The following is a 12,224-nucleotide window of genomic DNA, read 5'->3' as shown; positions in this document are numbered from 1 at the left end:
CCAGTAAGAACTGGGAATGTCCAGATCCTCCATCACTTGAAGTAAGTCATAGAGAACAATGACAGTAACTTCTGACTGGGATACAGAGAAGGTCACAAGTGAATACCCTTTGATCTGTTAGTTGTTGAAACTCAGTTGTTTCTGGTTTGGCATATGTGGAAACTGAGATGTAGGGAACCTTAGGAATATCCACAGTGCATGTATCAAACATAAGAGCAGAAGTCAGGAGGTCTAAACAACTCATGGCCTAACAGCTCCTGGCAGCTCCTCATACATCCTCCCCATCAACCCAGAGGTTCCAACCAAATACCACCACATCAGAGCACAAAAAAACATGTAAAGCTGTTCATTATTAGCTGATTATCTTTTAATTGGAATCACAGCACTAACTATGAAAATAGAAGCAAAACATATAAGTGCTGGGGTTTTTCTTTCTTCTGTATAATTGCTGGGGTTTGCCTCAGAGCGATTTTTTTATTTTGTAAGGCAGTCAGCACACATGGAATTAGCATGACGTATAATTACAAGTAATTTTAAAAGTATAACTGATAAATATTTTTTATTTGTCTTTTTAAGGAGATAAAGGAAAAAGAATGGTAATGCAGATATTCATACAAATATTGTATTCGAAACCTAGAAAAACAGATAGGGAGATTACATGTCAAAATGGACCAGTCAGTACAGTATTGATATAAAATCCACATTCTATCTTTACTTGGTGTAAAGTTGAAATCCTTATGCCAAGAATGCATAAGAATAAAAGAATTATGAAGTCAGCACTTAAAAAAAAATTAAAAATTTAAATAAATGTCTGATATAGTCTAGTAATAAAACAGTCAGACATCCATATAGTATTTTCTGAGATATATTCAAGTAGGAAAGCAGCTGAAGACCAACTGAAACAAGCTATAATGTTAGAATATTGAATTGCTCTTGGCCAGAGTAGCTAACAAAAGTTATAAATTTGAATTCTATTCCTTTATCCTTACTGCTTGGAGATGTGAAATGAGCTAGCAACAATAAGAAATCTTTATAAATTTAATAGTGTATTTGCTTCTTTGTGATTTAGCATTCTAAAACACCCAGGCAAAGAAAGTCTGCATTAACAGAACATCAGTGACTCATATTCAGGGAATGGGCAATACCATATCTGGGATTGCTTTTATAATGCTAATTCAGCTCAGCTGTGTGAGTCCCTTTCCAATAGGGGTCATTGAGAGTACTCTTTTTCAGAAAATCCTGTCTCTCTTGGATCTGGGAATATGTCAACATTTGTGTTGAAGAAGATGCGAAATGTGAGGCAGCCAACCCCTCATTTGCTGTAGAAGAATTTGATGCAGTGAATGATGTAGCACTTACAGAACAGTTGCTGGATTTAGGAATTTGACTATTTCCCAGAAGAATACGCATTGCTCTTTTTCTATAAAATTCCATGGTCATACTGAATTAATTTAAACCGTAATTTTTAAAAAGTGCAACTAATTCCATTTTCCTCATTTTCTATACCAAATTTTAAATCTTCCCATTTGATTTGTGAAATTTTAAAATCTCATTGTTGCAATTAAACATTTAGTAGATTGTAGGTCTTAAAGGAATTGAAGCTACCTTCACTGAGCTAAAGGATACCAGCTATTCATCTGAATCAAAGTGACTGTGATAATTTTTCCTATTTTCCTTTTTGTAGCGTTCTTGGAACTTAATTCCAGGGGACTATAGGCAGTCTGAACTTACTAATTACTATGAAAAATCAGCTCCAAGGTGCCCCATCTTAGGCATCCAGAGTTAGTGAGGAATTTTGGCCATACTTCCTTTGTTGCAATCTAAAAGGTGGAATGAATGGAAATGGAAATCTGTACACAGTGTCTTGAATAGCCATACAAGACATATCTTCACCAATTCCCTGGCTTTTTTCCCTGCTCCTGAGATTAAGAAACATCCATACTTGGATTTGAATCTCCATCAATGGTCCTCCATCCAGATATTTGATGATCCAGGTGAATTGAAGGATCTCAGGGAACATCACAAAATGGATTTTTTTGTGTAACCTACACATCAGCTTAATTTACAGAAAGCAAAGATGATACTACTGACAGAGCTCATGAAAGTCAAGAGAAATTAGTGATTATTTGTGAAGTGCTTAGGTGCTGTCATGAGGAACACAATAGAAAGGTCTGTAAGATATCAATATCTATCAACAACAGCATTTGAGCAGAGAATGATAAACAAAATGCAAGGTCACATGTTGAAATGGGGATAAAATGATAGTGAAATATTTGATACCATCCATTTATTGCAAAAAGATGAGGTAAGAGTATATAGAAAGAGCAGTTTATTATCTGATCATACAAGGCCTTTGAAAGGCATCTTTGCAGAGGGGCTTAAGATTGCATGGATATTTTTTTATTCTGACCTATTCTAAATCTTGTCATAAGATTATGTGCCATCTCCTAGATTTTTATTAAAATAAAAACTATCTACTTCACATTCCAGAAAGAAACATAAATGCAATTTATTTCACATTATATTTCATGGGGACTTCTGAGGTCCCTGATTGTTTGGAACTACTAAACCTCTATATTTGAAGTTTGTATCATTAGCAAATACATGCTCCAATTACTCAAACATATCCTGACATATGTAATCAGTAGGTACTAATTATGGAATTAAATAGATAGTTGACACACTGACAAGAAATTACATGGAAATAACATACCCAATTGAGCAACCTCCGGATGCTTGCATTTCCTAATCATGTGGTCTACAACACAGTATCATTGTTACTTTTTTTTTCCTTATAACTTCTACTTTTCTTTTACATATTAAAATACAGATTTAAATAAATTGCTTGAAAGTTCAGTTGAAAATCTGTGGCACTGCCACGCCTGCATTTACAAATCAGCAATGGATGGTCATAGCAAAATCATTTCTTCCTTTTACAATTCACTCCTTAAAATATAACTCCTCTACAATGTTGATGAGTCTCATGATTTTTGGAATTTAAACAGCAAGAGAAATGTTTTTCCAATAGGACTATTAAGTGAAATTAAACATTGATTCCTTCCTTGCGTTCTGCAGGATCGTCTCCAGCTCAGCTGTATACATGCAGTCCTCACTTTTATGATCTTTTCTTCATACAGCATTTTAAAAGGTATAATTTTTTCTTCAAATTTTCATTTTGTGTGCATTATCACTTTGAGTAAAGCCACTTGCTTCATGTATTTGTTTTCATTTGGGGGCTCATTCCAGTGCAAAGTCAAATCCTCATAAACCTTAGGTTGATTCCTGGTTTTATTGATGGCCACCCTAGACTTTGGGTAGCTATGAAGAATTCATTATTTACCATTCCTATCTCTAAACTTTTTATACATCAGTGAATCGAGTATTGTAGCAGGATTTTTTTCATTCTACTGTGTTGTAATACAATGCCCTGTAAGACACTTTCACCAATACAACATCCATCAATCCAGAGATCACGGTGTAAGAGTGCTGTTCGGCTGGGGCCATCTACTGGTTGTGATGCTCATCTTTCATTGCCAGATTTGGTAAATCACTTTATATTTGTAGTTCTATTTTAATTAAAAATAGCATCATATATTAATAATCACCTACATACATGATTTTTAATGTACTTTTTATTGCCCAATTATCAGAAGAAAAAAGAATCAATTTATCTTGCTTGCATAAATAAAATAAAAAATGGAGTGGAAGAGGTTTAAAAAAGCTCTTACTTCTCAATAACACCAAAATGAAAGCAAGGAATAAAGTAATATTAATTGTAAGATGTAAATGATTTAGTAAAGGAATCTAAGTATCTTTAGCTTTTATTTCTGTGATGAAAAGGATAAATAATTCTTATTGTCTTCCTTGATGCATTGTAAGATTTCACCTTGAATTTGTATGTGTTATTATAAAATAGCTAAGATGCACCATGTCCAGTTTTCTTGGGATTTAAAAAGATCTCAGTCAACTTTATGATATTCGTCAAAGGTTTTCATTAAAAATAAATTAATGCCAAAAAAAGTAGCAGATGAAAAGAAATATAAAGTCTTTAAAAATGGAAGTTCTAATCAATGAGCTACTGCAAACTAAGAATAATCCAGACAATTTAGTTCAAAGTGTGAAAGTGTATTTTTATAACGATGCTATTATGTATTTATTTACTTATTGTATGATAATATTGATTATTATTTGTGCTGTGATTGAGTCATTTCTATTATTGCAAGACTTTACACAACTTTTAACTGTTTTCAGCAGCAAGAGAGTATTTTACAGATTTTGCAAGTTTAAGAGAGATCCTTTGCACCTATTACTTTAGTATATATATACACGTATGTGTTTATACAAACAAAAACAAACATATATACATATTAACTTTTTATGCTAACGCCACGATTTAGTTGATGAGGAGGTATTAGGTCAGAGGTTGGACTTCATGATCTCAAAGGTCTTTTCCAACCTAGTTCATTCTGTGATTCTGTGCATGTGTACATACATGCATGTGCATGTTAGCAATATATGTGTATACATCTACATATGTATATGCATGCATGCACACCTATATATCACACCAGCATCTAAATTGTACTATTTACAGTGTCAGTTAAACAAAATCCTCTCTTGGCTCTTAGTTGTACTGAGATTAAATATCTGCCATTATTCACATTTGCCCTCATCAGATGCATCAGCAGGACAGACTTCTAACAGGAGCTGTAAGTGGCAAGTAATTTTATCAAGAAATGCAAAACGTAATTTAAAATGTATAAAAGGCAGATATATAATAAGACTTCCAAGCATGAACAGGAAAGCATAAAAATATTGCAGGTTTGGAGACCAGATTATGGGAGCTAGAACTAGGAAGAAAGACATCGCCACCATCATAAATGGAACGGGTAAAAACACCTGTAAGAGAAAGAAAAAAGCAGCTTAGGAAATAAAGAAAACAACTGTGATTTTACACCTCATTCATTAGAGTAGCAAAATGTTCTTTGCCACAGTAGAGTACCATTTCTCATGCTGCTATAAATTTACCCAGGACAAGAGTCATCTGACTCATACTGCCTATAGGAGAGTCATATTTTTAAAATATTAGTTTGGGCTCCTTCTATTGTCAAGGAGGAGACGTAATATTGGAAATCCATTTGTTCACATATGATATGGTGGGCTCCTATGAGACACTCAGGTGTGGGTGCCTAGAAACCTTCACAATAAGTATAGACTTCTAAACCAGCTTTCTGACTGCTGGAGTAAGAGGAAATTCAACCTATCCTTAATGCCTATGATTATGTCAGGGAATCTGAGAACAGAAGTTTAATTAACTGTGAATGGCAATGGGTCCTATACTGTCCTTGTTACTCCTCCACACTGGTATGGTTCTACACTGTCTGCACATCTCCCCCATTCTGCAAAGAGCCATCTCCTGTTTTCAAGTTCTCTGGGGCAATTTGTTTCTCTTCTTTTTATAGTGAAGCAAAATTTTCAAATAAGGCTCTAAGCATTGAGATTATTATTTTTATTTTTGTGACTATCCACTTTGGATTTGCACTTCTTCTATAACTTTTGCATGCTACCCAGGATATAAAAATATTTTGTGACTTAGACCCATTTACTTTGTATGGTCGGTGTAGATGAGGTTCCCGGTATCGAAGTACAATCAGGCTTGCGCAAGTCAATCCAATCATAAGCCAGCCAGAAAATCCAAAGTAATTTGTTAACATCATAAGGTCAGAGGGGATGATAAAAATGGATGCAATGATGGTTGAAAAAATCATGGCTGGTGCTGGAGTACAGGAATGGACATTAAGCATGGATATTAAAAGAGGTAAATGTCCTGACTGACTTCCAGCATAGCTTAATCGACCAAGTGCGAACATGCTGCTGTTGAGGGCGCCAAATATTGAGACAGCAACAGAGAGAGGAATGATCCAGGCAACAGAGGGGATCACTCGATCAGCCCAAGTGACTGCCACAGCAACTGCAAGAAGGCAAACAATTAGTGTAGCACAAGTACCATGTTCTGAATAACTGACAGATTCAACTAGAACTGAACTTAAAATACAAAAAGCACCTATTATTATTTACCAGCAATCCATGCTTTTCATTGCAGTAGTCAAACACTAATCCAATCCTAAGGGTATTTCATTCAGGAGCTAAATATTTCCTGGAGGATGAAGCAAGAAAGGAGTACTGCCAGCCAGAACAAGCCAGGGAAACCTGCTGGGGCCAATACCACAGCCATGGACTGCCCAGCAGGAGTGAGCTGCATCTCAGTCCTGCATCACAAACACACACACCTGGGCAAGGAAATAAATTAACTCCTTGGTCCCTGGTGTGACCACAGTGGTGACACAATTTGCTGTTACAGGAAACTGTCAACAGGAGCACATCTACATTCTGAGATGAGCTATTAATGAGATTGTTTTGAGTGGAACTGAGAAATGTGGAAGATTGTTTCTAAACAAGAGATATTCAGTACTGCTTGGAAATTAGCTATAGCTGATAATGTAGTGAGGACAATATTTAGTGGGTCTATGACCAAATGACATGAGGAATATAGGTCTTGCAGTGTCCTGTGCAGTATAAGAAGTTATTTGAGACAGGGAAAACAGTGCCCCATGCTTGAAACAAAACAAAAAACAAAAAACAAACAAACAAACAAACAAAAAAAAAAAAAAAAAAAAAAAAAAGAAAAAGAACAAGCAATGTTTGAAAAAGTGCTATAATTTTAAGGTTATCTTCTCAGCTGGCATAGACAACACAGTTCCCCTGGCATGCATGGAGCTGGTCATGCCAGCTGGCAGCTGCTATTCATGAGTGTCTGGTATTTGCTGCCTCCTTCACTGTAGCATGCAAATGATCCATCTCTCCCAGCAGACAGCCTGACACTGCTGAGCGATAATATGAGGTTACTGAGTGACAGATACACTGTTCTCATTTATATTAGTGAGCTTTTTTCATAGGAAAAAAGAAGATTGATCCATCCAAATGAGGCATGGTTTTTGTCAGGCCTGTAGACAAGGTCTGACAGTCAGTTTCATTACAGTGGGGTTTAAAATGTGCTGCTTGCACAATCAAGGAGAAATACAGTTCCTTTTGGAGCTTTTCATGGCCAGCTTATTGGTACAGGATCTGAGACAGGCTTTACATACACTGGAATTTTGTATAAAATCACAATACTTATCATTAATAATGCACACACAAAATGGCTACATTTTTATGTCCATAGTCTTTTCTATACTCCTGAACATGTTAGACTTGTCCACCTCCTAAAGAGTAATGGCTTTAGTCTTATACTTCATGAGATAGGGAAAGAAGGAGGAGATAGGATTAAAACTACAGGAAAACAAAGATCATCTCTATACTTGGTACATGACTTTCACCTTATTTTCCAGGTTTTAATACACTTCTGATTTCTTTCTAGAAAGCGTAGGGAAAAGCCAACAATTTCAACAATGTGCCTGCATTCACCCAGCTTGTGTCATACAGTAAAGTTAAAGAAAAATTCTCTGTTAAAAGAAAATGAACCCAAGTTTCTGGACTGTGAAGTTAGGTGAGCAGAAGTAACCCAGTGCATTGACCTCAGATGGGTATGTCAATGGGCCATCCTTTTTGAATTAAAAAATTATTAAATACATACCTGAGGAGACAATTTCCTTAGGTGTGAGCACAGTCAGATATGAGATGTTCACTAGTAAATAAAAAACAATTACTGCAGGAACAGCAGTCATCACAGTTAAGGGGATATTTCTGCTGGGGCTTTTCATCTCCTCTGAAAAATAGAATTTAAAACAACAAATGAAGCAATCAGTGCAGCTTCTGCAAGTGTTTTTTTCAGTGGTGAAGCTGTGCAGAGTTTCACAAACTGATACCAAAGTCTTGCTCCAATCCCTAATCATGGTTGCTAAATTCTATGCTAGTGAAGAGCTACAGTGGTTCTCAAATAGGTTAATATCAAATATTCTTAAAGAATTTATTTTTATTTAGCTATTTTTTAACTATTTTGGAAGAAGGGTTGGATGAAGAGCTGATTGATTCAAAAAATGACAAAAGGAGTGGTAACTTCCCTTTGATTTGATTAATCACATATTTGACTTACATTAGAAAAGTGATTTAGTAGGAAATTTTCAAGTAACCTTACTTGAAAATCAGTAGCTTAAACATGAAACTCTTAAGTCACATTATTTATTCTGACGTCTCCTCACAAATCCTGATCTGAAACTTATTGAGCATATTTGCCTATTCCTATTCAAAACCTTCCTCTTTGCTCTTATATCAAGAAATACAGAAGAAGTAACAGAAAACACTGAAGGTATAGACATAAGAGCAATAATGCAGTGGCTTTAAAAGGTGAGCATTCCCAGATGAATTTTGATGATGATTATCTTTTCCAGGGCAAAGATGGTGGAGGAAAACTGTTTAGTGCTAATAAAGTAGCTGATAGCTTAGAACAACTCTTACCAAACAAGAAAAAAACCAAATTTTGCAGGTGAATAACTCAGGCACTGATACACATTCCTGGGCATGTCAAAGTCCCAGCAAAAGATAGAGCTGGTTTCCAGAAAGATTATTCTCAAACATCCTCATCTCAACCAAAAAGGTTCTTGTTCATCTCTTTTACTCCTTCCTCTTGTTCCCTCTGCACTTTCCACTTCCCTCAGCCTTTACAGACAATTTCCTGAGTATTACCAGCAAATAACTGATAAGAGGGAGAAGTGAAAATTTAAAATTGCAGCTTATTTAAACTCTTTTTAGGAGACAGAAATCTGTTTCCTCCTTCACATTTGATTTCTATCTTCTGCTCAGGACATCAGCCTTGAGCCATGATCCCTGTGCTAGCTGTAGTGCACAGAGACAGGATTGAAGAATTCCACAATAGTGGAATTCAGATACTATCAGAGAATTTTGGATTTATTTCAGATGTACGAAATACACTTAGTAATTTGGAGCTCACAAGAGGATAATCACCAAAATTGCCAATTTAAATTTATCTTTCCATTTGTTCTGTTGCTTGTTGCTGTCTTGCCAGCCAGCTGGCACCTGATCCATCAGCTGAAGCTAACAGAAATGAAGTTATTGTTGAAGAATAGGAAACTCAGTTTGGTCCAGAACTATTGCATAGGTTACATCTGTCTAAACAGCTGTGCTGCCCAGTGTTTCGCATTTATTAGTACTGCTGACTGATTAGAATAAATCAATATTTTACCACAAGTCCAAGTCTTGTGTTTTCTCAGGCTTACAAAGCCAAGTGCTTGCCTTTACGGAATCCCTAAGGTTTCAAAACCTGATTTATTTCACTTTTTTTTTTTTTTTTTTATTGCAGCCTATTTTTAAAGCTGGAGTACCTGGATTATAAAGACAACAGTCAGGTTTTTAAACATTAACCAAATTTTCACACTATCCTCACCACTGAGGTGAGGTGAGGATACCACTTTGTGGTATGCATTTAACACATTCAGTTTATTAATATTTTACATGATAAAGGTCAATGGCTACAAATGGTTAAAGGTGTAACAGCAAAATACACTTGCTTAAAATGTAATTCCATGCATCTGATGATACTATAAAACTCTCTTAATTTAACTTGTGATGTGCATAACTAATATTATGAACATCATCTCTGTAGCTTTCATGAAAAAATGTTCATTTATTACTGCCACATGTCAGCAGATATAGAATAGGGAAGTAAGTACATTTTCAAAAACTTTTAAAATGTTAGAATTGAGTACAACTTCTATAAAAAATATTATACCACCTTCCAAAGACCTCTCTTTACTTTTTATTAGACTTCAAAAGTCTATTTTCCCAGGAAAATATATCCCATAAAATTACTACATTCTACCAAAATTCAAAATTAATTTGTCCATGTTCAAACTGGCTGCATAACCTCAGAAAAGGCAGAGATATTTAAATAGAAATTATCTATGCACACATAGTTTGGCATGAATAACTTAATACTTTCCTAAAAATACATAGACATGGACATCGAGAAAGACAAAACACCAATTTTTAAGGCAAGAAAAAAATCTGTTTATGCATGAGATTTTAAATTAACTGTTATGATTTCTCTTGTACTTCCCTGGAAATGCCAGCTTGATTCTGCATAAAAAGCAGGAATTTTCCCTAGAGAGGAACAATGACTCTTTTACCAGCTCCAACAAACACTCATGCAAAATGTGAAGGACCCTGTGGTCTCAAAGCAGAGACAAGTTCTCCCAAAACAAGCCGAGGAACTCAAGAATGAGAACTGCAGAACTAAACCTAAAGAAGAGGAGCACAATACCTGCCATATAATTGAGGGACCACCAGCCGCCATATGCGTACAGCCCTTGGAAGAAGGCTTCGGCAACCTGGGAGGCGTTGGGGATCTCTGAGCCAAACATGTCCTCAAACCTGGCCAGACTCTCCTTTTGCCTGGCAATGAGGACTATGCCACCAACAGCAATCACAGACAAGGCCATCATCTTCAGCAGAGTGAAAACTGCCTGCACCCACGCAGACATTTTGACGCTGAGGCCATTCAAGATCCCCAGGGACCAGAGAACGGCCAAGGCCAAGCACTTCTTCAGCACGTCTGGCGCAGGGCAAACGCCATAGAAAGGCTGCGTGGCATATTCAGCAAACAGCAAGGCTCGAGCAGCATTTGACGCCGGCTTGGCAAACGTTGATGTCCAGATAAAGACGAAGGCAGGTAGGGATCCAAGGCCTCTTTTAATATGGCTGTATTCTCCTCCACAGAAGGGCAGAGCGGTTCCCAGCTCTGCATAGCAGAGGGCACCCATCAGAGAAACCAGCCCAGACGCCATCCAGATGGTCAGTGCAACGCCAATATTGAGTAAGGAATGTTTCAACACCCCTGTAGGAGACACGAAGATCCCTGCTCCAACGATTGATCCTATAATAAAACTTACCCCTTCAAAATAACCTATATTTCTTTTGAGTTGCATCTTGGCTTTTTCTTTTCTTTGTATATCTTTGGGGTCTTTTTTTTCTCCTTTTCCCATTTTTTCCTGGGTTTATTCACAGCAGATTTCACTTTGTTGTTAGCAGTCTGTCGTACTCCTACTTGCTAGTGAAATGTTATGGGAAGCTTGGCTTAATCATTCAGAAAAGAGAGCATACTTTGGGTTTTGATGTCTCCTGTGTGAAGATAATTAACCAAACACTTCAATAAGCACTGGCAAATCATGTACATGTCGGTTTAATATGTACTTTAGGAATTGTTAAGGTCTTCAGGTATTTTTAAAGAAAACAGAATAAAAAATAATGCACAGCAAATGCTCATTTCTCAGATGATTTTCATCAACAGATTTCACCGTGTTTTAAGAACACTTTCAGAGACAACCACAGAGGTACATGTGACTTCTACATCGACCCTAGGGAAAGAGGAAGGATATGGCAGCGTGAGGAAAGAAAGCAACCTTCTGTGTATTATTGGCAGCAGCATGGACATTAGATGAACAGCCTGGCACTATTTTTTCACCATCCACATTGAAAATGGACAGTGATAACCAATGATCACCAGCATGTCTTCCCAAAATCTCATCAGTCACTGGGTATACTGGAGCTTGTTCATACTTCACTCATCAAACAGTGCCCTAGAAAGAAAATTACCAGTTTTATTCCCAGTTTTTCTGAGCACTCATTGTTTGACTAGTACTCAAGCATGTCCTAAGATGACATTAATCTTTGGACACTGCTGTGAGGGAAAGAAGCTGTATTATAATTTTCATTTCTACACAGGGGCTGTGGAACAGAAAGAGCAAGGATGGAAGTTCCCACCAGGGTGGCATGTGTCTTTTAAGGTGTGGCTGCTGATTTTTCTACTTATTTATCAATCTGTGACGTATTTTGTCTTAGGAGCTTCTCTTCAATCAGATGCGGACATATAAACCAATGACTTTTGTACCAAAAAAATGCAATTTTTCTTTTTAAAAGATGTAGAGAAAAATTGGGAGAAAGAAGAAAACTAACAGAAAAGCTCAGCTTGGACCCTAAGAGTTATTTAAGTGCCCGAACTTGTAACTGCAAAGTTCTTACTTCTTGTCAGTTAAGTTGCAGAACCAGTTTTGTCCTGCAGGTCGAAGTTCAGCAATGCAGTGAACAAAACTGCATAGTTTTGTTTTGCATTTGCAGGGACCAGCTTGAAAGACAGTGGTTCACACCAGACCTGAACAGAAGGATTTTCATTCATATATAAAATAAGTTAATCTGAAAATTTAGTTTATATA

General features: G+C 36.5%; 1 protein-coding gene across 1 annotated transcript; it reads right to left on the bottom strand.

Moving 5' to 3' along the window:
* Window positions 1-2,234: 2,234 nt before the first annotated feature.
* Window positions 2,235-11,071, bottom strand: SLC7A13 (solute carrier family 7 member 13). Its single transcript, XM_056484367.1, has 4 exons — window positions 10,277-11,071; window positions 7,634-7,765; window positions 5,607-5,971; window positions 2,235-4,899 (listed from the first exon to the last, which is right to left on the bottom strand). Exons 1-4 carry the CDS (start codon window positions 10,995-10,997, stop codon window positions 4,654-4,656), a joined length of 1,464 nt encoding a protein of 487 aa, XP_056340342.1. The 5' UTR covers window positions 10,998-11,071; the 3' UTR covers window positions 2,235-4,653.
* Between the last annotated feature and the right edge of the window lie 1,153 nt (window positions 11,072-12,224).

The sequence above is a fragment of the Oenanthe melanoleuca genome, chromosome 2 (assembly GCF_029582105.1).
Source record: "Oenanthe melanoleuca isolate GR-GAL-2019-014 chromosome 2, OMel1.0, whole genome shotgun sequence".
Lineage (NCBI taxonomy): Eukaryota > Metazoa > Chordata > Aves > Passeriformes > Muscicapidae > Oenanthe > Oenanthe melanoleuca.
The sequence above is the reverse complement of the archived record's forward strand: the minus strand, read 5'-3'. Positions and strand labels throughout refer to the sequence as shown.